Consider the following 23,586-nt stretch of genomic DNA (forward strand, 5'->3'; position numbering starts at 1 on the left):
ACAGAAAATGACAAAGCCTTTATTTTGACAAGTGCAGTTAATACCTCCCTGTTTAACTCAGTTCTCTCCTGTTTGGTGCCTAATGAATGCAACAGTTGTCAGCTCCCAATCCACAGTACAGGATAAATGTAACTGAAGGGTGGAAGAGGAGAGAAGGGGGAATGAATGAGATGTTATTGATATTCTCCACATCTGAAGAAGTAGATCAATATGGATATTAGGAATAATGTTTAACAAGTCACAGACAACAAGCCTGTTAGAAGTCTATAGAAGCATTGGTTTAGCCTAGTCACTAATAGGGATATAAACTAATTTCAGCACAAAATTGGCGAGAAATAAGCATTATGTGCGTATGGTACATTTCTGGGATCTTTTATTTCAACTCATGAAAACAACATTTTACATGAGTTTATAATTTTGTGCAGTATATACACATATACATATATATATCTTGAAGAATATATGCTTCATGAGTGGAGTTCAACTGTCGTACCCAATCAGAATGTTTGGGACAGTTTTAGGTTGTTGATTTGTCACTATCAATGAGCATTTCTCCTTTGCCAAGGTTATCCATCCACCTGTTAATTTCTCTACCATAAGTCACCTCCTCCAACGTTGTTTTAGAGAATTTGGCAGTACGTTCAACTGGACTCAACTGCAAACCATGTGTAACCACGCCAGCTCAGGACCTCCACATTCAGCTTCTTCCCCTGTGGGATCCTCTGAGACCAACCACCCTCACAGCTGATGAAACAGGAGTATTTCCTGTCTGTAATAAAGCCCTTTTTTGTAGGGAAAAACAAATTACTATTGGCTGGGCCTGGCTCCCAAGTGGGTGGGCCTATGACCTCCCAGGCCCACCCATGGCTGCGCCCCTGCTCAGTCATGTGAAATCCATAGATTAGGGGCTAATTCGTTTATTTCAATTGACTGATTTCCTTACATGAAGTGTAACTAAGTAAAATTGTTGTTGCGTTTATATTTTTGTATATACAGTGCATTCGGAAAGTATTCAGACCCCTTCACTTTTCCACATTGTTATGTTAAATCCATTGTATAATAAAGGATGTCATTCAAATCAATCAATCTACACACAATAGCCCATAATGAAGTGAAAACAGTTTAGAAATTCTTGCAAATGTATTAAAAATAAAACACTGAAATACCTTACCTAAGTATTCAAACCCTTTGCTATGAGACTCAAAATTGAGCTCAGGTGCTTCCTGTTTCCATTGATCATCCTTGCGATGTTTCTACAACTTGGAGTCCACCTGTTCTAAATTCAATTGATTGAACATGGCTTGGAAAGGCACACACCTGCCTATATACGGTCCCACAGTTGACAGTGCATGTCAGAGTAAAAACCAAGCCATGAGGTCGAAGGAATTGTCCGTAGAACTCAGAGAACGGATTGTGTCGAGGCACAGATCTGGGGAAGGTTACCAAAAACCTTCTGGGGTATTGAAGGTCCCCAAGAACACAGTGGCCTCCATCATTCTTAAATGGAAGAAGTCTAACCACCACCACTCTTCCTAGAGCTGAGCAATCAGGAGAGAAGGGCCTTGATCGGGGAGGTGACCAAGAGCCTTATGGTTGCTCTGGAGTTCCTCTTTGGAGATGGGAGAACCTTCCAGAAGGACAACCATTTCTGCAGCACTCCACCAATCAGGCCTTTATGGTAGAGTGGCCAGATAGAAGCCCCTCAATAAAAAGGCACAAGACAAAAATGCCAAGCGGGCTTTTCTAAAAGGTAACCAAAGGATTCTCATACCATGAGAAACAAGATTTTCTGGTCTGATGAAACCAAGATCAGATGTAATGCTTGGCATTCAGGTAGAGGAATCCTGGCACCATCCCTACAGTGAAGCATGGTGGTGGCAGCATCATGCTGTGGGGAAGTTTTTCAGCGGCAAGGACTGGGAGAAAAGTACAGAAAGATCCTTGATGTCCTGAGCGTTCTGGAGCAGGTTATCCGACTGGGGCTAAGTTTCACCTTCCAACAAGACAACACAGGAGTGGCTTCAGGAAAGGTCTGGAGAGACCTGAAAATAGCTGTGCTGCGATGCTCCCCATCCAACCTGACAGAGCTTGAGAGGATCTGCAGAAAAGAACAGGAGAAACTCACAAAATACAGGTCTGCCAAGCTTGTAGCGTTATCCCAAGAAGACTGTTGAAGCACCTTTTGGCAGCGTTTACAAAGTACTGAGTAAAGGGTCTGAATACTTATGTAAATGTAATATTTTTTTTATAAACAAGCAACATTTTTTCTTTGTCGTCAGGGTATTGTGTGTAGATCACATCAAAATCGCAATATTGACATGTGCAATATCCACATCACAGGAGACTTATATCGCATGCAGACTTATAGCGCATATTCTGAAACATCTCAGCCACTTGTAACATTTGCTATAGTTTACTCATTTTTTTTCTCCTCTTGCAGCTGCATCCCACACACACACCAAGTGCCTCCCATAGACATTAAAACCAGTAGATGGTGATAGGAATAAGTGGATGACGTCAGCGCTATGGAAACTCCCGACGGCGCATTAAGCTGGAAGTATTTGAAGTGCCTTAATTCTTAATGACACAAAAAAAAAATGTAAGTGAAAGTGGCTGTAACTAGCAAAGGATTATGGTCGATGTAGTCATTTTCATCCTGCCTGAGAGACACGTGCATGAGGGTGCGAGCATCCTCGTAGCCTGCCGGCCCGTGATTGTCTGTCAGCCCGTGGTCCTGTGTGACAACAAATGTAGTAGTCAGAATGGATCACTGTTTAATTAAAATATCTTGATTTGTAGCGAACTTTACAACAATTCACCATTGGGACTTGATCAAAAAAATTTTTTTATTAGAGCTCAAAAACAGGCACCTACATTTTTCTGGTTTGGCCGTTCTGGCGATCGTAATTGACATAGGCTTTCTAGGGCAGACCAGGGATTTTGGCACCGCTAGGTTGCTATGGAGTAGCCAACCAGCAGAGCTAATGACTGGGGACCTTGCGCCGCCTCTGTCACTTAACTGGCACAGTTCCTCGTCCTCGCTGTTAGATTCACTATAAGTCTGCTTGCTGTTCTGTTTGGAACAATCGGTTGACTGCATTTGACCTAACTAGAGGTCGACCGATTAATTAAGGCCGATTTCAAGTTTGCATAACAATTGGTAATCTGCATTTTTGGATGCTGATTATGGCCGATTACATTGCATTCCATGAGGAAACTGAGTGGCAGGCTGACCACCTGTTACGTGCGTGCAGCAAGGAGCCAAGGTATGTTGCTAGCTAGCATTAAACGTATCTCATTAAAAAAAACAATCAATCTTCACATAATCACTAGTTAACCTAGTAATATCAACCATGTGTAGTTATCTAGCTTGTCTGCGTTGCATATAATCAATGCGGTGCCTGTTAATTTATCATCGAATCACAGCCTATTTCGCCAAACAGGGGATGATTTAACAAAAGCACATTTGCGAATAAAGCACAATCGTTGCACGAATGTACCTAACCATAAACATCAATGCCTTTCTTAAAATCAATACACAAAAGTATATATATATTTTTTAAACCTGCATGTTTAGTTAAAAGAAATTCATGCAGGAAAGATTAACTAGGGAAATTGTGTCACTTCTCTTGCATTCATTGCACGCAGAGTCAGGGTATATGCAACAGTTGGGCTGACTGGCTTGTTGCGAACTCCTTTTCCAGAATTATGACAGAACATTGAAGTTTGTGCAATGAAACAGCATATATTTAGACTTAGGGTTGCCACCCGTTCAATAAAATATGGAACAGTTCTGTATTTCACTGAACGAATAAAATGTTTTGATTTCGAAATTAGGTTTCTTGGTTTGACCATATTAATGACCAAAGGCTCATATTTCTGTGTTTATTATATTAGAATTAAATCTATGATTCGATATTTGATAGAGCAGACTGACTGAGCGGTGGTAGGCAGCAGCAGGCTCGTAAGCATTCATTCAAACTTTACTGTGTTTGCCAGCAGCTCTTAGCAATGCTTGACTCACAGCGCTGTTTATGACTTCTAGCCTATCAACTCGAGATTAGGCGGGCAATACTAAAGTGCCTATTAGAACATCCAATAGCCAAAGGTACATGAAATACAAATGGTATAGAGAGAAATAGTCGACAAGTCATAATTCCAATAATAACGACAACCTAAAGCTTATTAACTGGGAATATTGAAGAACTGGGAACATTGAACCACCAGCTTTCATATGTTCTGAGCAAGGAACTTAAACGTTAGCTCTTTTTTTTTTTACATGGCACATATTGCACTTTTACCTTCTTCTCCAACACTGTGTTTTTGCATTATTTAAACCAAATTGAGCATGTTCCATTATTTATTTGAGACTAAATAGATTTTATTTATGCATTATATTAAGTTAAAATAAGTGTTTGTTGTTCATTCAGTATTGTTGTAATTGTCATTATTACAAATAAATAAAATTGTGTGTGTAAAAATATTTTAAGAAATTCTGCTTTTTTTGGTCCTCCAATAATCGGTATCGGCGTTGACAAATCATAATCGGTCATCCTCTATTCTAAAACAAACAATTCTGCTTTCCACTCTGCTTCTTAATATAAGTAATTTTATTTCTAGGATTCCAAAAGTTATACCAAGAGTTGTGACCTTGGTCAAATCACAAAATTTGGTAATAAACATTAAAAAAATGTAAATCGCTATTCGATTTCTCCCATATCGTGCAGCCCTAATACACATCATTAAAGTCTAAAATGAATGTAGCAACTGCAAGAAATGCTACCCTTGTAGATTCCATCTGTGTGGAGTTGTGAGAAGAATGACTAAGTCCCTAAGAGTGTCCCTACATAGCAGCTGTGGTGCTAGTTGTTTGGTATTAAAATAGTCTCAAGTAGTCGGCAACAAGAAAAACATGACATTGGATGCAAAGCTGGTACATTTCAAATGAATCAGACACACAAGAAGTTTTCTTCCCATCTAGCTGGATACACATGGTGAACTTGTTATGAGTAGTTAGCAGATGAGGCGGGGCTGGTATGTCTACACATGGTTCCCAGCAAGCTTTGGCCATTCATTTTATTTTACACACACATTAAAACACAGTCTTGGGAAGTGCAATTAAAACCTCACAAATCACCCAGAAAAACAGTTACATTCCTCAACAAATAAGTCCCCAATACAAGGATGCCATTGTCATCTTTATATTCGACCTGACAAAATCCAACAGTTGCAGGCTACCAACACTGAGCAAAACCAGGCATGAGTCGCCCAACGCCCCCAATAACTCTGCCTTTTTACTCCATTAAGATACATGCAGGAGATAAAGCCCTCGAGGGCTCAATTGAAGATAAGAGAAGCATGACTGTGTGTATGTCCCACTGTAAAGCAATGTGAGAGTTGCTCGTTCACAATAGAGGGGATTGATTTGAGACCTTGATGCAGCCTAACACAGTAAACTGGGCTTGGGTGTTTTAGAATGCAATTGTCCCCACAAATGTAAAGGACTGCCCAATTCAATGTTACCCTAGATACATTAACATTAGTAGCTGTAAATTGCTTTAGATAAGAGCGTCTGCTAAATGACTAAAAGGTACATTTAATAAACAGTTAAATGAGATCGGATGAGATCGGCACATAATTTGCAGTTTGGGTCCCATTCAGTGCAGAAAAGGCAGGCCCGAAGATCTCACTTCTTGAGTGTATATTCAAATGGATGATTACAGGGGAATGTAGTTAAGTCACAGTTTATTGTGCAGGCAAAATTAGAGGCGCCATTACAATTGCCATCTATACATCATATGACAACAACACATTGCTGTTAATGATGACTCATAGAAGAATATGCAGCAGCTGGCTGGTTATTAACCAATCATTTCATTCAAAAATAGGCTGATGAGTGCAAGAGTGGGTGGTGCAGAAAGCATAAACATGCTGGTGATGTTTCTGTTAACATCACACACGGCAATGATCAATGCTGACCTGTCTAAGTAGTGAGTGTGAACTGTCAGCCACTAATCACCCCTCGATTGATAGCCCCCTGTTTCGGCTAAATATATTTCCAAACAACCCTGATGAATTTAATTTTGATTTAAGGATTATCCTTGTAAGTATTAACAACCGTATTGTTAAGTCATTGTAGTTATATAGTAAACAATAGCCATATGGTTATTTTTTTAAACAGCTAGCCTTATTTCGAAGTAACCTGCCTAACCATAACCTCAATGAATTGTGACACATGTTTGACAGGTGCCCCGCTGCTTGACAGCAGAGAGCATTCACACCCTGCTGGCTTGCCTGTCCAACTTCCTTGATCAAACTAAACATGGCATTCCTATCTAGCTTGAGACCACTCATGCACAAATAAATCACACTTAATAATTCGATATTTATAGACAGGGATCTGCTTACCCTTGAGACAGTGAGATCTGTCATAAGCTGATCGAAGGCCAGCGTCTCCTCTGCTTGTTTCTGGTTGTGCAGCGCTATCTTTTCGCTGAACTTCCTGGGGTTTGAGCCACCCGAGCCCGGGGATCCGGACATGGTGTGGGCCGCACAGTTTAAAAATGTAACTTAAAAAATGTAAAGCGAGTGCTTGAGGCACAACTATAGAGAGTGTGGTTTTGATTGTCAGTCCACTTTTAGCGAATCCATCAGTGCTGCTTCAAATCGTCGCGTTGGCAAATTTTCGGTGCTAGCTAACGTTAGCTTGATAGCCACATAAGTTAACAATAGTGAACAGTTCAGCTGACAAGTGTTTGTAAACAAACAAATTCCAAAATATGTGTTTTCGGTGCCAGCAGGTAACGCTTACCGAAGTTATTGAGTTCTATACATCCCAACGTATTGTTAATGCATGGGAAAATATTTACATTTGTAAATAGTTAGCTAAACTAATAAGCCAACAACTTGTTTGAAACTCAATCAGTAGCTAGTTATGTTAACTAGCTAGCGTGAGAGAGTGCCAGTGCTAGCTAGCTACCTGTCACTTCCATTTTCTTCTTTAACAATTTAGCTTAAAATAGTAACGTTATTTGAGGACGTATCCAGCAATGCATTGTCAATTGAGGCAACACGCGTAGCTAAATAACAAATAATAAGTACTTCAACCTCTTCAAAGCTATCAAAACTGTCATTTTATGCAGTGTATAAAAATGTTCGATAAAAATTACAGCTACGCAGCAAGCTCGTACAGTAGCTACCGCGTAACGCGACACGAACAGCAGAAGAGAAGCGCAACTTACGTTGGCTAAAGATTTGTAAACTAAAACAATATTTGCTAACGTTGCCCAAATATAGTTGTTAGCAATGTTTTCATTAGCGAATACTTTCCCTTGTGGAGAAGATTTCGAAATGTAATTTCAACAAGTGTCGGAAAGATCTTGCAGTAGCAGCGCGAGGGTTATCCAAATCAGCATGTAACATAATCCACTCTCTCGATCTCAAAAACATTGCTTTCGATTCTGGTCCTCTGATTAGGCAGGCAGGTCGACTGTAACAGCTACAACTATTTTTACCGGCTATATTTAGTTAGCATGTAAACATTCAAATCCATGCGGTAAAGTCGAGCTTCTTCTCGTCTTGTCTCCTGTTGCATATCGCTCCATAGTTTTGTCGGCTCTCGTTGGTGAGATCCCTTTCCCACTGATCCTGCCATATAAAAAATAAAAAACTGCTTGAAACTGTAAAACAACCTTACCGGTTATGTCCACAGGAGGGCAATGAAGAACTCTTAAAGGGGATGTGTACCTGGCCGCATTATCCAACTGAATATTGTAGCAGAGAAACACTTCAGCGGAATCCTTTTCACTGCAGCCAATAACAAGTTTCCATCCAGTTTTTATGCGAGTTAAGTCATACAGTATAAATACATAGTCAAGACAGCTGTGATAGTAACAGAGGTTTTGGTACAATTTTATAAAAGCCAACAGATAAATTGTTTGTTCAACATGGTGGGATCTTTTTTGTTTCGATAAAATAAATTATGCAAGAAATGTCGGTCAAGCACCTTTGTGCACAAATATTGATATAATAACCATCATATTGAAGTAAACTTGGAGTCACATGATGATATGGTGTGTGGTCCTCCCACTACGACTCAGGAAACCATGTAGTTGATTCGACTACAGATGAAATAAGTTATGAACTTCACAGCGTGGTGAAAGTGCACGATGATGAGCTTGATGCTTCTTTCCACTAAATATCGAGGTTCTTATTCTGGAGACATGATGATCGATGCTTAACTGCCATTTGACAAATACAAATATTCTCGCTCTTATCCATAATCTTATCATGTAGACTAGCCTACCCGCAATGTATCTGTGAGCTGTTGGCTTGAGCACATGTGCCAAGAGCACAGTTTTTGTGACAAAGCTATTGGTAGAGTTGAAAATGGACTGGAAACGCAATGAACTTGATTTTTATTCAGGACATGAAAACTTAAGCCAAAAAGTACATCTTGTGTGCACTACGTCATCACACTGATTTTTATCCACAAGAAGTCCCATTTTCTTTATGCAGATTGTTTTATATTTGTATGAAAATCTGGCATCAATTGGATGGAAACCGAGTTCATTGTAGAGATGGTTGCCAAACTGAGATGATTTGACACTAGGGATCACAAGATACTGAAATATGACTGTAACCACTACTGAATATAGCATAGGAATTCAAACATAGCCTTTGTCTGAAAAAAAAAGTGTTTTTGCTTCATTTTGTACATCATTTAATCATAGCATCCACTAAGATAAGAAACTGCATATTACATAATTTTGTGTATTTGAAACCATGGGGAACATGTTGCTATTTCTATTCGTGTTTTGCTTAGGACAACTAGGCCAGGATTTAATCAGATCGGCCTGTCAACAATGGGCCTTTGTGTCTCAATTGGAAATTGCCTTTAAATAATATTACACATTAGGTGGGTGCTTATATTTGTCCTACTTCCGGCCTAGCCTTTATCATACGGTTGTTCAGCCTCATTATTTAGTGAACTGAATGGTAATTGACCTGGATACAAATGTCTACTAAATAAATGAAACATTTAAGTGCTCATAACAATCGTAAATATGTATTTTACCACAGTTGCACACACGTGGAAGTAAATTAGCTTGATTTATTCAGGTTCTTAAATTGTACTTTTCATTCTCAAACCTATCCAATCATCCATGAACATACAGAACTAGAACCTGCTGGCTTGTGGCCACATGGAGAAAAAAATATTGTATATAAAATATTACATCATACAATGCAAATGAAATTATACTGACATTCTGCAAAAAATCCATTTTATCTAATAGGACCAGTTTCCCAGACACAGATTAGGTTAATCCTGAATCTCTATTGAAAATCTAGTTCAGGACTAGGCTGGAGATGGATCTGGTTTTGGGAAACCTTCCCTTCAAGTTAATTTACTATTCAGAAAGTGTGCATAATAACCAATGTGTATTTAACCATTTATAAACATTAAAATGTATAATCATGTGTAAGCATTCTTAGCATTTAATCATTTAAAAACCTTAATGTTTTAAAGTGGCACCATTTTTGTATACGTCACTGGTAATATGTATCTCACGAAGTGGCATTATTAAAGCTTTATTCTTTAAAACATTCTATGGACTACGGGCGAAAGAGCTTAGGCTCCTAGATAATTTACACGGGGCCTAACCAGGATATAGTTAACTTCAATACAAGGGTACACTGGTTAAAAAACAAACATTTCAAAACCATTCTGACAGGGCAGTACTATATAGCACGCTTTCCAGTCTTCTGAAAGGGAGCAGATTGTCATAAGGATTCTGTGCCGAGACGGTTTGTTTAGTGTACAGTGAGTGACATCTACTGGAACCTAAAGCATATCTCTCGTCATTGTTATATAATACTGCACTCTAGACTGAGTGTATGAACGGTTTCCTTCAGAGTGGTGAACGGAGTAAAATCAACTGAAGTCACCGTATTTTCAATTAATAGTGAATGTGTGACTAAAGAACTATGAAACGTGATTTGCTCTGACAACTATGCTCCTTAAAAGGAAAATAAAAGAAAGTAACCTTAACTATACTTGGAGGACTGACAACAAAGAATAAATAAGGACAGTTTTCTTTAATAAATTTATTCAACACAAAGCATAACACATCTTTTCTACATTGATTGTTCAGTCTACTCTTGAAAGGCTATTTCCTATGCCAATAGTGGATTTGCAAGTTTCTTAAAGTTACACTGTATGACAAAATTGCTTGCGATGTCATCAACATGCAACTGTTGAATTGCGTTTCAAATAACCGGAAAACAAGCGCCTGACAGACAAATCCATATCTTATACATTTGACAGTCTTACAGTAACACAAAACGCAACAAGCACTCTGGATCCTGACGAGGATACACTTGGAGCATCCAGCAGGCTTCCGGTGGACTTTTCCTTGGCGAATAAGGCACATACCGTACGGTGAATATTCCATCTCAATAAGGCACATAATGAATACATATACTTAAAGTAGTGCGGAAGAGGGGGAAACCGAGCTAAGATAAGACAGCATAGAGCCAAGGCCCTCTGTTAGATGTTCTGTTCTCAACAGTGTCTGTAGCCCCCCTCTCCTTCTCTTTCCATCCATCTCCCAGTCTCATCCATCTATTTCCCGTAAAACTTCTTGTTGAGCAGGAAGATGAGCAGGTTGACATTGATGGTGGCCCTGTCGAAGAGCTTCATCACAGCCACACCCTCATACTGCAGCTGCAGGAGGTCCTGGGAGAGAGAAGAGAAGGGAGAGGAAGAGATGAGATGGAGAGGAAGGGAGAGCACGAGAGGCAGGAAGAGGGAGAGGAGCAGAGAAAGGGGAGAGCGAGGGAGATGAGGAGAAATGGAGAAAGGGAGAAGGAATCATTTGAAAAAGTATTTAAAAAAGAGATATCAACCATAAAATCCCATTTGACCACCTTTTTCACATCCCAGCATCACTGTACATCATTCACATGTATACCTGGTATTCCAACTGTAACGTCTCCAAGTGCACTCCCATGAACTTGGCCTTCACATCGAACACTCCAACCGCCTCCGACGGAGAGATCTCAAAGATAACGTTCTTAAACCTGTGTGTGGGGGAGGGGGATGTCACAATTGTTTGCCTAAAACTAAGGATTTGTGTGATGTATCCATATTACATCAGAAATCCCATACAGCTAACTTTCAAGACAACATTTGGTAAACAATTATTAACTAAACATCCAAGGTCTATCTTTAACTTACTGGTTTGTCTGCAGGTCTTCAATCTCGATCAGCACACCCTTCTCATGGAGGCGAGCGGCGGTGTACTTCTGAGACACCTGTTTACTCTTCTTGGCCTTGGTGTCACCTGGTTTCTTTGACAGCCTGAGGAGGGAGGGAGAGAATATAGTGTCCATAACACTGTCACACATCGTAACAGAGGAAATAGCAGTCCATGTAATGACTTTCCTGCAACCTGAGTTGCAGTTGCCTTCTGCTAGAAACTTAACATTTTGGTAGTTCCATTCCATTTCAGGGTCATGTTCACTAGGCATGGAATTAAAACTTAATAAAATGGAGAGGTACTTCCTAGACTTGTCCAATAACAAACACTTGTTACGTTTTTCAACATTTTGTTAACGTGTGTCCTAATGAACACAACCCAGATGTAAAAAGTATGACAATGGCTCCACCCAGCCCTCTAATAGGTTCAAACCCTTGACCTCTGCAGTGCAAGTTTCCCCGTCTATCTTATTCACTTACACCAAACAACATTTCTGTAATAAGAATTCAGAGTTGAGCTCTTGATCCCTTATTCTACTGACACACAAAACATCCTCCGTGAACCCTGGGATTCCAACCTGCATCCCTCCGGTCACCTGCCCACCTCTCAAACCTGGAGGCTAGCGTCTTCCCTCTGGTATGAAGACAAAGGCCACTCACTTGCCCTTGTTGCTGGCCAGGTTGTCCATGCAGGTCTTGATGTACTGATTGTAGTAGTCAATCTGGACGTTGTAGAAGGCGGTCTTGGAGTTGAGGGCAGCATTAGTCTGTTGGAGCTTCACCAGCTCCGCCTTCCTCCGCTGCCGATACCGCCGCTGGTTTCGGATGTCCTGGAACAAACACGTTATATTTTATGTGGCACATCCACAAAAACACGTATACTATAAGTACCACACACATCACGTGACAGACACAGAAACACTGACTCTCTTTCACAAGGTACCATGGCGATGTCGTTGATTAGGGTCCTGGAAGTGGTTCAAGGGGTGGACACACACACAGCTTCAACTAGCGAGCTGTACAGTACCTTGGCGATGTCGTTGATGAGGTCCTGGTAGCGGTTCTCAGGGTGCACCTTGCCCAGCTCTGCCAGGCGCTGCAGGTTGCTCCTTATCTTGTCCTTCTTGCCCTGCAGCGTCAGGCTGTCATCCACCACCGGCTTGGCCTGTTTCATCTTCTCTGGGGTTTTGGCGTCGCGGATGGCCCGCCGCTGCATAGCACGCTGGTACTCCACTTCCTGGAAGGGGGAAAACAGGGGTGGTGTCATGTGTTGCTGGGGTGAAGATTCCCCAAGGCACAGATCTAGGATCAGCTTCCCTTCCCCCAATTCTAACCTAAACAGTAGTGGGGAAAATGCTAAACTGACTCAAGATCAGCGTCTAGGGGCAACTTCACCATATACTGTCATTGTGCACAAATCATAGTTGAATAAAGCCAAGCAAAAGTGATAACTCCCAAAACCCAGAAGAAGTCCTACTCAGTTGACTACTTTAAACTGGTGCAAGCTACCAGTCTTTAGTGGTGTGCCCTCTCTGCTTTACCTCTATGGCACAACGATATAATCAAAAACAAAGAGTGTTAGTGAGCTGCTAACTAATATTACAGGTTTACATCCTCCCCTCCCCCTCAATTCAAAGGAATTTATTTGCATGGGAAACATGTTTACATTGACAAACCAAATTAAATAGATAAACAATCCAAAATGAACAGTAAACATTACACACAAGTTAAAAGAACAGAGACATTTCAAATGTTATTATGGCTATGTACAGTGTTGTAAAAATGAGCAAATAGTTGAAGTACAAAAGGGAAAATCAATAAAAAAAGTAAATATGGGTTGTATTTGCAGTGGTGTTTGTGCCTCACTGGTTGCTCTTTTTTGTGGCAACTGGTCACAAATCTTGCTACTGTGATGTCACACTGTGGTATTCCACCTAATAGATATGGGAGTTTATCAACATCTGATTTGTTTTCAAATCCTTTGTGGTTCTGTGTAATCTGAGGCAAATATGTGTATCTAATATGGTCATACATTTGGAAGGAGGTTAGGAAGTGCATCTCAGTTTCTCCCTTGTTTTGCAGTGTTGGAAAAAGTACCCAAATGGTAGTTAGTCTTGTCCCATCGCTGCAACTCCCGTACGGACTCAGGGGAAGCAAAGGTCGAGAGCCATGTGTCCCCCAAAGCACGGCCCTGCCAAGCCGCACTGCTTCGACACACTGCTCCATTAACCCAATGTGTCGAAGGAAACACTGTACAGCTGGTGACCGTGTCAGCGTGCATGTGCCCAACCCCCCACAGGAGTCACTAGAGAGCAATGGGACAAGGCCAAAATCTCCCCTAACCCAGACGACGCTAGGCCAATTGTGCGGCATCATGGGCCTCCCGGTTGCAGCCAGCTGCGACACAGCCTGGGATCGAACCCGGATCTGTAGTGACACCTCAAGCCCTGCAGAGCCTTACACCGCTGCACCACTCGGGAGGTGCCTAAAGCCTTTTTGATAAACAAAGCATTTGTTTTGTTTCTTTGTCAATTAGTGTGTGCAGGGTACGAAAGTTAGGCTCACAAGTATCATACCCCAAGACATGCTAACCTCTCACCATTACAATAACGGGGGGTATGATATTTATGCCTCTAACTTCCTCATTCATCCCGGTTCATTCAGGACTACCTGTAATCATGGTCGCATCCACAATGTAGAAGTGTTCAAAAGAAGACACTTAAAGCGACTTCAATTATTTACCATTCATTTATATTGGGCACAAAATAATCGTAAACACAACCAAGACAGCAACTGCATCCAACAAGGTCGTAGAGTCACAAGCTTGATTTTATCATCATTGCTAGGAACATGGGAACAAATAATAAAGTTGACTACTTTAATAGGTCCCCTAAAATGGGGGAACTATGTACAAAAGCACTGTAATTTGGATGAAAAATGAAAGATGAAAAAGCTGACAGTCAGTACTTTAACCTCAGTCATTGTATCATTTCAAATCAAAGTGCTGGAGTACAGAGCCAAAACAACTAAATGTGTCACCGTCCCAATACTTTGAGCTCAATGTACTGTTTAGGCGTTATACTGCCAAGTTTACACCTTCACTATTGCACTGAAACGTTTTGTCCAGGTCTCCCTCATTCATCCCTTCCTCCTCAGTGTCTCACCTGTTCAGGATTGGCAGCACCCTCCAGAATCTCAGTGAGTGTTTCTCCAGGTTGGAACCGGATCACATCTACGATCAGCCGCTTGGTGCTGGAGAGAGAAAGATGGGGGGAAAGAGACATAGGAGCTATTCTAGGGTGTCAAGACAACAGTAGGTTTATTTTAGCTGCTAGAGGAAGCGTAACTTCTAGCCGGTGTGAGCAGAGCGAAAGCCACTTTGTGCTATTGTTCTTGGGTTTGAGCTGTGAGTCGAAATCTCGAAATTACAACCAGAGTGAAAAAAACATTCTGAGCAGCGTGAGCCTCCCGTGGAGCCGGCGCTCACACCCAGGTTTCATTTCAATTCATTGGAGCGTCTCACGCTCTGCAAAGGTTACGCCTCTAGTGTAGCAGGCCAGAAAGAGGGAAGATAAGGTTCAGCCGGGAACGCACAAACAACTGAGGAGTCGGGGAACTCAATTTGGCCTCCTTTTGAACTAACACCTTGGATCTAATTGCTTAAAAATCTGTCTTCTCCATCTCCTCTCCTTCATCTGCACTGATTGGAAATGAAACTTGGCAGGTGAAAACAATATGGTGGCAGCTCATTATTAGGCTGGCTTCCACCTGGTCAGTTCTTTCAGATAAGAGCAGTCGAGAAGGCGAAGCGAGGACCGATTTAGACAATCGAGAAAGAGCCCTAAGAAAGTGTGTATTTTTTTATTGTATACAAATATTACTCTTACTTAAGCAGTAGAGTCCTGGCGTCCATCTCGGCATTGGCCTCTCCGGGAACATCAAACTTGTTGGCGAGGGTGAGGGACACCTCTGTCTTCCCCATCGTCTCCCTGTTGGGGTCCCCTGGGGGGAGGGGGTTCTCACCTGGAGGGAGAACAGGGGACAGTTAGAGGAGAGGAAGTTGTGTCATTCACATCCACTGTAGAATCCCATGAAGTTGTGGGGAGGATGGAAGGAAGCTCTAAGAGGGGAGAGCGATGACCGGTGAGACATTTAGAAGACTATGGTTTCTTCACTGATGGAGTAGGACAGAGCAGATACACCACGGACACATAGGAAACATTTATTAGGCCTGTTCCTTTCTCATCTTGCCCCTCTACATTTTACATGTATGAATATATGAACACAGCATACTTTTGTCTACGGTACCGACCAATGAGGGACTATGGCATATCTACGGTACCGACCGATGGGGGACTATGGCATATCTACGGTACCGACCGATGGGGGACTATGGCATATCTACGGTACTGACCGATGAGGGACTCTATGGTGGGCACCTCTCCCAGGTCTTCCAGCAGCTCATGGATGGGGTCGTTGTGCTCCGAGGCGATGGCATCCTGGTGGTCCAACAGCAGCTGGGGTGGGGGGTGGGGACGAGCAGTAGCATTACAATGTGAAAATCTTTATTGTTCACACAATGTGGACATTTGCCTTTGGCTTCATATGGGAGCAAACACAAACACATTATCCCTCTGGGGTACTGGCTATGAGAAAATACACTAGTACTTAGTCACAAATCGTACAAAATGACTCCATGTATAATTTGGGTTTTTCACAACAGAGAAAAAGTAAACTCACTGAGATAAGTGTGTAAGAGAGTACTCATTTTTATTTATGAGGGCAGAAATACGCATGTCTTCCTGTGTGTGTGTGCGTGACTGACCGTGTGTGTGTTGATGACCTCCCCTATAGAGATGTAGATGACAGGTTTCTGAAGCGTGACCAGGTCAGAGTACTGATCCACGTTGAACTTGTCCTCCAATGACGGGACGTCACACGCCGCCAAGAAGAAACGCCTGCGGAGGGACAGAGATACAAGGAGGGTAAGAAGCTACACACATGCCCCTCCCACCTCAGGACGCCAAGAAGAAACACCTGCGGAGGGACAGAGATACAAGGAGGGTAAGAAGCTACGCACATGCCCCCTCCCACCACGCACATGCCCCGCCCACCTCAGGACACCAAGAAGAAACACCTGCGGAGGGACAGAGATACAAGGAGGGTAAGAAGCTACACACATGCCCCTCCCACCTCAGGACGCCAAGAAGAAACACCTGCGGAGGGACAGAGATACAAGGAGGGTAAGAAGCTACACACATGCCCCTCCCACCTCAGGACGCCAAGAAGAAACACCTGCGGAGGGACAGAGATACAAGGAGGGTAAGAAGCTACGCACATGCCCCGCCCACCTCAGGACGCCAAGAAGAAACACCTGCGGAGGGACAGAGATACAAGGAGGGTAAGAAGCTACGCACATGCCCCGCCCACCTCAGGACGCCAAGAAGAAACACCTGCGGAGGGACAGAGATACAAGAAGGGTAAGAAGCTACGCACATGCCCCTCCCACCTCAGGACGCCAAGAAGAAACACCTGCGGAGGGACAGAGATACAAGGAGGGTAAGAAGCTACGCACATGCCCCTCCCACCTCAGGACGCCAAGAAGAAACACCTGCGGAGGGACAGAGATACAAGGAGGGTAAGAAGCTACGCACATGCCCCGCCCACCTCAGGACGCCAAGAAGAAACACCTGCGGAGGGACAGAGATACAAAGGGTAAGAAGCTACGCACATGCCCCGCCCACCTCAGGACGCCAAGAAGAAACACCTGCGGAGGGACAGAGATACAAGGAGGGTAAGAAGCTACGCACATGCCCCGCCCACCTCAGGACGCCAAGAAGAAACACCTGCGGAGGGACAGAGATACAAGGAGGGTAAGAAGCTACGCACATGCCCCTCCCACCTCAGGACGCCAAGAAGAAACACCTGCGGAGGGACAGAGATACAAGGAGGGTAAGAAGCTACGCACATGCCCCTCCCACCTCAGGACGCCAAGAAGAAACACCTGCGGAGGGACAGAGATACAAGGAGGGTAAGAAGCCCCTCCCACCTACTGCGGAGGGACACATGCCCCTCCCACCTCAGGACGCCAAGAAGAAACACCTGCGGAGGGACAGGAGGGTAAGATGCCCCGCCCACCTCAGGACGCCAAGAAGAAACACCTGCGGAGGGACAGAGATACAAGGAGGGTAAGAAGCTACACACATGCCCCCTCCCACCTCGGAGGACAGAGATACAAGGGTAAGAAGAAATGCCCCTCCCACCTGCCAAGAAGAAACACCTGCGGAGGGACAGAGATACAAGGAGGGTAAGAAGCTACACACATGCCCCTCCCACCTCAGGACACCAAGAAGAAACACCTGCGGAGGGACAGAGATACAAGGAGGGTAAGAAGCTACACACATGCCCCTCCCACCTCAGGACGCCAAGAAGAAACACCTGCGGAGGGACAGAGATACAAGGAGGGTAAGAAGCTACGCACATGCCCCTCCCACCTCAGGACGCCAAGAAGAAACACCTGCGGAGGGACAGAGATACAAGGAGGGTAAGAAGCTACACACATGCCCCTCCCACCTCAGGACGCCAAGAAGAAACACCTGCGGAGGGACAGAGATACAAGGAGGGTAAGAAGCTACACACATGCCCCGCCCACCTCAGGACGCCAAGAAGAAACACCTGCGGAGGGACAGAGATACAGGTAAGAAGCTACACACATGCCCCTCCCACCTCAGGACGCCAAGAAGAAACACCTGCGGAGGGACAGAGATACAAGAAGGGTAAGAAGAAACACCTGCGGAGGGACAGAGATACACATGCCCCGCCCCCCACCTCAGGACGCCAAGAAGAAACACCTGCGGAGGGACAGAGATACAAGGAGGGTAAGAAGCTACACACATGCCCCGCCCACCTCAGGACGCCAAGAAGAAACACCTGCGGAGGGACAGAGATACAAGGAGGGTAAGAAGCTACGCACATGCCCCGCCACCTCAGGACGCCAAGAAGAAACACCTGCGGAGGGACAGAGATACAAGGAGGGTAAGAAGCTACGCACATGCCCCGCCCACCTCAGGACGCCAAGAAGAAACACCTGCGGAGGGACAGAGATACAAGGAGGGTAAGAAGCTACGCACATGCCCCGCCCACCTCAGGACGCCAAGAAGAAACACCTGCGGAGGGACAGAGATACAAGGAGGGTGCCCCGCCCACCTCAGAAGCTGCGGAGGGACAGAGATACACATGCCCCTCCCACCTCAGGACGCCAAGAAGAAACACCTGCGGAGGGACAGAGATACAAGAAGAAACACCTGCGGAGGGACAGAGATACAAGGAGGGTAATAAGCTAACACATGCCCCGCCCACCTCAGGACAAGAAGAAACACCTGCGGAGGGACAGAGATACAAGGAGGGTAAGAAGCTACACACATGCCCCTCCCACCTCAGGACACCAAGAAGAAACACCTGCGGAGGGACAGAGATACAAGAAGGGTAAGAAGCTACGCACATGCCCCTCCCACCTCAGGACGCACTCTTACCAGCCATTATTTCCATATTTAAGTTAGATGTAAATTCACGTGTCACAATCTTTGGTTGACTATTTATTTAAAAAAAAGAGAAGCAACACATATTCTAACTCTTGCTTGTACAAAGCACAATTTCATGTTTTTATGATCCTGTAAATGTCTTCTGACCCGTCAAACACATGCCAGGCCCCGTCAAACACATGCCAGGCCCCGTCAAACACATGCCAGGCCCCGTCAAACACATGCCAGGCCCCGTCAAACACATGCCAGGCCCCGTCAAACACATGCCAGGCCCCGTCAAACACATGCCAGGCCCCGTCAAACACATGCCAGGCCCCGTCAAACACATGCCAGGCCCCGTCAAACACATGCCAGGCCCCGTCAAACACATGCCAGGCCCCGTCAAACACATGCCAGGCCCCGTCAAACACATGCCAGGCCCCGTCAAAGGATCAACAATGGAACGTGTTTTTTGATCTGCATCCATTTCAATGTCGATGCTTAGATGGGGATTAAATGCACCAAGATAATATTTATAGCACAAGACAGAGATAAGTGGTAAATGTTTTCCATTTTAACATTTTCCATAGCATGCCCTAATGAACACGACCCATAAAGACCGTCCTCCACTGCACCTGAACTTCTGGTAGGAGCTGCTGAGGTACTCGTTGATGGGGTTGAGGTGGGCGTTGTCCCCCAAGAACATCTTATTGGACGCGGCGTGCTGCAGCATCTTGGCGATGGAGCCCAGGTTCCGCCGTTGGTCTGTGGTCAGCTGACCTCCGGCCGACAGGTCGATGATGTCGAAGGCGTCGGGCGCCACGATGGCCGGATTCATGTAGCGGTAGTACAGCAGGTTACCCACGATCTGAACAGACACACCCCCGTTAGATAGAGCACTGTACCTCCTGTAGGCATCACAGGCAACACCAAGCCTGTCAAGGGACACCAGTGGACAGGGTTTTACTGGTTGTATAAAACTGTTGCTGTGTCCCAGTAATCTTGGACTCCTTTTCTTTATAGCCAATACATTATAGCCACTAATCTTGGACTTGAAAAGTTAAGTAATGTTCGGAGATTCAAACTTAGTAGTCAGGGAGAAAATGAGACGAGGGAAGTTTGCAGCGAGGAGGAAGGAAGGTTTGTAACAGAATTGGTATGCAGCCTGGGTGTTTGTAGAGAAGGAGGGGGGACTGTCTCACCTTGTCTCAGCAGGAGTACAGAAAGACATGTTCCAACAGAGGAGAGAAGACAAGGGAGGAGAGCATAGCTGTAGAAAGGGGAGGAAGAGAGAAGGAGAACAAGGGAGAGAGGAGAGATGGAGTTAAGGAGAGGGAAGAGAAAGAGAAGGAAACCACATTCAGTAGAAGAGTGATACCAAGTCAAGCTCACCAGGATAACAGTGCAAGTAGCAAAGTAGAGCAGAGCTCCGTAGAGCAGAGCTCCGTAGAGCAGAGCTCCGTAGAGCAGAGCTCCGTAGAGCAGAGCTCCGTAGAGCAGAGCTCCGTAGAGCAGAGCTCCGTAGAGCAGAGCACAGTTCTAGCAGTACAGTGTAACGGTTGACTATGGTATAAGAATGATATAATGACACCTTTAGAAGCTCGTCCTCTGTAGCGTCGGGGAACTTCTCATGGAGTGTGTCCTTCAGCACCTTGGAGGTGAAACGCATCCCATACCTGACACACACAAAGACCCATTTCTTTACTTTTCTAGAGTGGATTTAGAACTGGTTTATTCCCTATATAAGTGGCCCTCTCTCATAGAAGTGATAAGCATCATAACCCACAGTTGCTGGTTCATGTTCTGTAGAGCAGGGAGTCACACAGGCTACATCTAATGTCTGCTGCTTCTCCTTTACAACATTTAAAACTAGCAATTCATGTCACAGATTCCAGGTCTAAATCACCTGTTGTTAAAAAGGCAAGGTTGAGAACTAGTAGATGTGGCCCTCGAGGGCAGTAGTAGTTTGGACCAACCCCTATTAAATGAGAGCAGCTGGAAATATAAATGACTAGAATGGACATTCCCATTCAAGATGACGGGTGGACAGGCAGACATATTGAGTGTTCCAATCAAATTGCTGTGGTCTGAAGGGCTCTGTCCCTTCTCGTAATTCTATTGAGAACAGAGCTAGAGACACTTACGGGATTTTGTCCACAGAGACAATGATGGCGGACAGGAACTTGTCTGTGACCGTCCTCATGTTCTTGATGGATGCTTCCAGGCGAGTGCGCACCTCCTCGTGACTCATAGCCTGCTCTGGTGTTACCTCATAGGGTAGTTTACTGTTGGAGGAGAGAAGGGGAGGGGCAAGAGGTGGTACAGAAAGGGGGGAGGGAAAGAGCAAGAGAAAGGTACACAGTCAACGACAGCTCTAATACTTTCCATCTTTGAACAGTTGACGCCAAACTCCAACTCCTCTCTGACAGTCTCCTCTGAACTCCATTACCCAGACTACTCCTCCTCTCACCTGGCCTCTCCAGTTTGTGTCTCCATCTGGTTGACCCAGCTCTTGTAGATGTCCACCGGGTCAGTCTTGATGTTCAGCGTCTTGTCGTCCATGATTTCCTTGACGACAGGTGCCAGGATCTGACGCAGTGCATTCTGGCCTCGGGCGCCGCGGTTGAAGCTCACCACCATCTTGATGACCGTGGGGTTGCCCGTGACGATCTCCTGGATCTGATCCACTTTGGATCTGAGAACACAAGGTTAGGAACATGGTGAGACACTGCTAGACTGTATAAGTGTTTCTGTGTGACTCAGTTGGTAGAGCATAGCACTTCATCGCCAAGGCTCATGTGTTCGATTCCCGCTAGGGCTACCCATATGAAATATGCATGACTGTAAGTGGCATATGCTAAGTTATAAAACAGGGTGGTTCAATTCCTGAATGCTGATTGGCTGACAGCCGTGGTATATCAAACCGTATACCACTGGTATGACAAAACACTTTTTACTGCTGTAATTACATTGGTAACCAGTTTATAATAGCAACACAGTACCATGGGGGTTTGTGGTATATGGCCAATATACCATGGCTACGGGCTGTATCCAGGCAATCCACGTTGCGTCATGCGTAAGAACAACCCTTATCCATGGTATATTGGCCATATACCACACCTCCCCAGGCCTTATTGATGAATCCTATTGTTTCAAGTATTAGCTCCTTACTTGATCTCCTCCTGCAGGGCGGTCTTGAAGAGTTTGAGCAGCAGGTACTCCTCTCTCTGGTTGGAGGCGTAGTTATACAGGGTGAAGATCACAGAGTCCATGAACTTAGTGGACTTATTCTGGGGCATCTGGAAGATCAGCTTGGCCAGGTAGGTGGGGTTGGTCTGCAGGGAGGACAGAAAGGAAACATGTTAACGACAGTTAGATTGGATGTTTTCCTGTTCTGTTTCTAGTCTCTCGCTTACGGTCACATACAGTATTTTATGTTTCTCAACTGTTTGCGAGTGCGATTCCCTTTGCAGTACAGCTTTGCTAACTGTTTGAAGAGATCGATACATATATGCGTTGACACAGCATCTACAGTACCTGCAGCAGGTAGAAAAGATACTGATAGGCCTCCAGCTTGAGCCTCTTCTCCTTGCTCAGAGCCTTCAGGCCTCCTCTCTGTTTGTTCATCATCATCAGGTTGGACAGCTCGCCCTTGTTCTTCTTGGTCAGCTTGTTGCTGTGGGACACCACCTCCTGCAGGGTGATCTTGTTCTTGACCAGCAGGCCGATCTTGATGTCCATCAGGTTCAGGTCATTCTCTAGCTGCTGGTTGGAGCGGATGTTGGTGACCACCTCCTCCCGGAGCCTCATCAAGTCCAGCTCTTCCTGAAAGTCCTGGTCGCTGTGGTCCAGGAGGTGGACGAACTTGCGCACCACCGCCATGGGAGGATCGTCAGCGTTGACTGTGTGAGAGAGACAGTGAGAGAGGGATTCAGTCAGGATGGAGTCGTATGTGGCAGAAAGAACAGCTGGGAGACGAGACTCCGTACCGAGAGAAGATGGTGAAAAGAGAAAGCCAGTGGTGGGTGAGGGTTCTCATCATCATCATACTCACTGAGTGTCTTGTAGTCGTCTCTGGCTTTGTTGGCTCTGATGAACGCCTGGATCTTCACCACATCATTGATCTGCCACAACAGAGCAAACAGCAGTCACTTCACTGATCAAGAACATGACTGTGTTCCAAATGGCACCCTATTCCCTTAATAGAGCGCTGGTCAAAAGTAGTGCACTATATAGGGAATAGGGTGCCTTTTGGGAAGCATGACATTTGTAAAGAGAAACATTACGTTGGTAATCTGCAGTTAGTCAGGGTACAGAGAGCCATCTAGCCTAGTAGCCTCATTAAGCTGAACGGACATTTAATGTGGGACGAGTGTGTCCCAAATGGCACCCAATTTCCTATATAGTACACTACTTCTGACCAGGACCCATAGGGCTCTGGTCAAAAGTAGTGCGCCATTTGAAAATAGTGCACTATTTAGGGAATAGGGTGCCATTGGGACGCAGAGAGAGTAAATGTCAGTGGATGTGTCAGGCGAGGATATAAAGAGTTAGATGTGATGTCATACAGGGAATACAGAAGACTAGAGAACAGACAGCCCTGGGCACACCATATAACTACAACTCACCTCAATCACATTAATGTAGCGCTTTTCACAAAATTGACAACATGCGTCTCTGTTACCTGGGCTAGAGTCAAGTAGTAGCATAGTAACAAGGCAACATTCCCTGAGAGCAGGAAACCTTGACAGGAACCAGACTCTACAAGCTACTGGACCTTCTAGCTACTTGTCTTTCGTCAAAGAT

The 23,586-nt window shown here is 44.6% G+C and overlaps 2 protein-coding genes and 1 long non-coding RNA gene across 6 annotated transcripts in view; all 3 read right to left on the bottom strand.

The window, feature by feature from the left end:
• Positions 1-7,670, bottom strand: part of crtc3 (CREB regulated transcription coactivator 3) — a 94,559-nt gene extending 86,889 nt beyond the window's left edge. For 3 of the 4 annotated variants that reach the window (XM_042318628.1, XM_042318626.1, XM_042318627.1), the window contains exon 1: positions 6,409-7,670. In XM_042318628.1, coding sequence (XP_042174562.1) covers positions 6,409-6,540 — 132 coding nt within the window. In that variant the 5' untranslated portion in view covers positions 6,541-7,670. The remainder of the gene's footprint in view (positions 1-6,408) is intronic. The other variant, XM_042318625.1, reaches the window with a different exon arrangement.
• Positions 7,671-10,087: 2,417 nt separating this feature from the next.
• iqgap1 (IQ motif containing GTPase activating protein 1) overlaps positions 10,088-23,586 on the bottom strand; it is a 66,284-nt gene continuing 52,785 nt past the window's right edge. The window contains exons 22-37 of the mRNA XM_042318631.1: positions 22,835-22,904; positions 22,318-22,682; positions 21,952-22,115; positions 21,251-21,475; positions 20,925-21,065; positions 20,372-20,456; positions 19,416-19,648; positions 16,086-16,218; positions 15,675-15,777; positions 15,148-15,283; positions 14,425-14,512; positions 12,288-12,497; positions 11,921-12,090; positions 11,240-11,362; positions 10,974-11,082; positions 10,088-10,738 (exon numbers count right to left, since the gene is read on the bottom strand). Of these exons, the coding sequence (XP_042174565.1) occupies positions 10,625-10,738; positions 10,974-11,082; positions 11,240-11,362; positions 11,921-12,090; positions 12,288-12,497; positions 14,425-14,512; positions 15,148-15,283; positions 15,675-15,777; positions 16,086-16,218; positions 19,416-19,648; positions 20,372-20,456; positions 20,925-21,065; positions 21,251-21,475; positions 21,952-22,115; positions 22,318-22,682; positions 22,835-22,904 (2,469 nt within the window). The 3' untranslated portion in view covers positions 10,088-10,624. The remainder of the gene's footprint in view (positions 10,739-10,973; positions 11,083-11,239; positions 11,363-11,920; positions 12,091-12,287; positions 12,498-14,424; positions 14,513-15,147; positions 15,284-15,674; positions 15,778-16,085; positions 16,219-19,415; positions 19,649-20,371; positions 20,457-20,924; positions 21,066-21,250; positions 21,476-21,951; positions 22,116-22,317; positions 22,683-22,834; positions 22,905-23,586) is intronic.
• Positions 16,236-18,449, bottom strand: LOC121845994. Its single transcript, XR_006082962.1, has 4 exons — positions 18,089-18,449; positions 17,699-17,912; positions 16,375-17,264; positions 16,236-16,274 (listed from the first exon to the last, which is right to left on the bottom strand). It is a non-coding gene; the product is annotated as an uncharacterized LOC121845994 (long non-coding RNA).

This window comes from Oncorhynchus tshawytscha, unplaced genomic scaffold (assembly GCF_018296145.1).
Source record: "Oncorhynchus tshawytscha isolate Ot180627B unplaced genomic scaffold, Otsh_v2.0 Un_scaffold_530_pilon_pilon, whole genome shotgun sequence".
Lineage (NCBI taxonomy): Eukaryota > Metazoa > Chordata > Actinopteri > Salmoniformes > Salmonidae > Oncorhynchus > Oncorhynchus tshawytscha.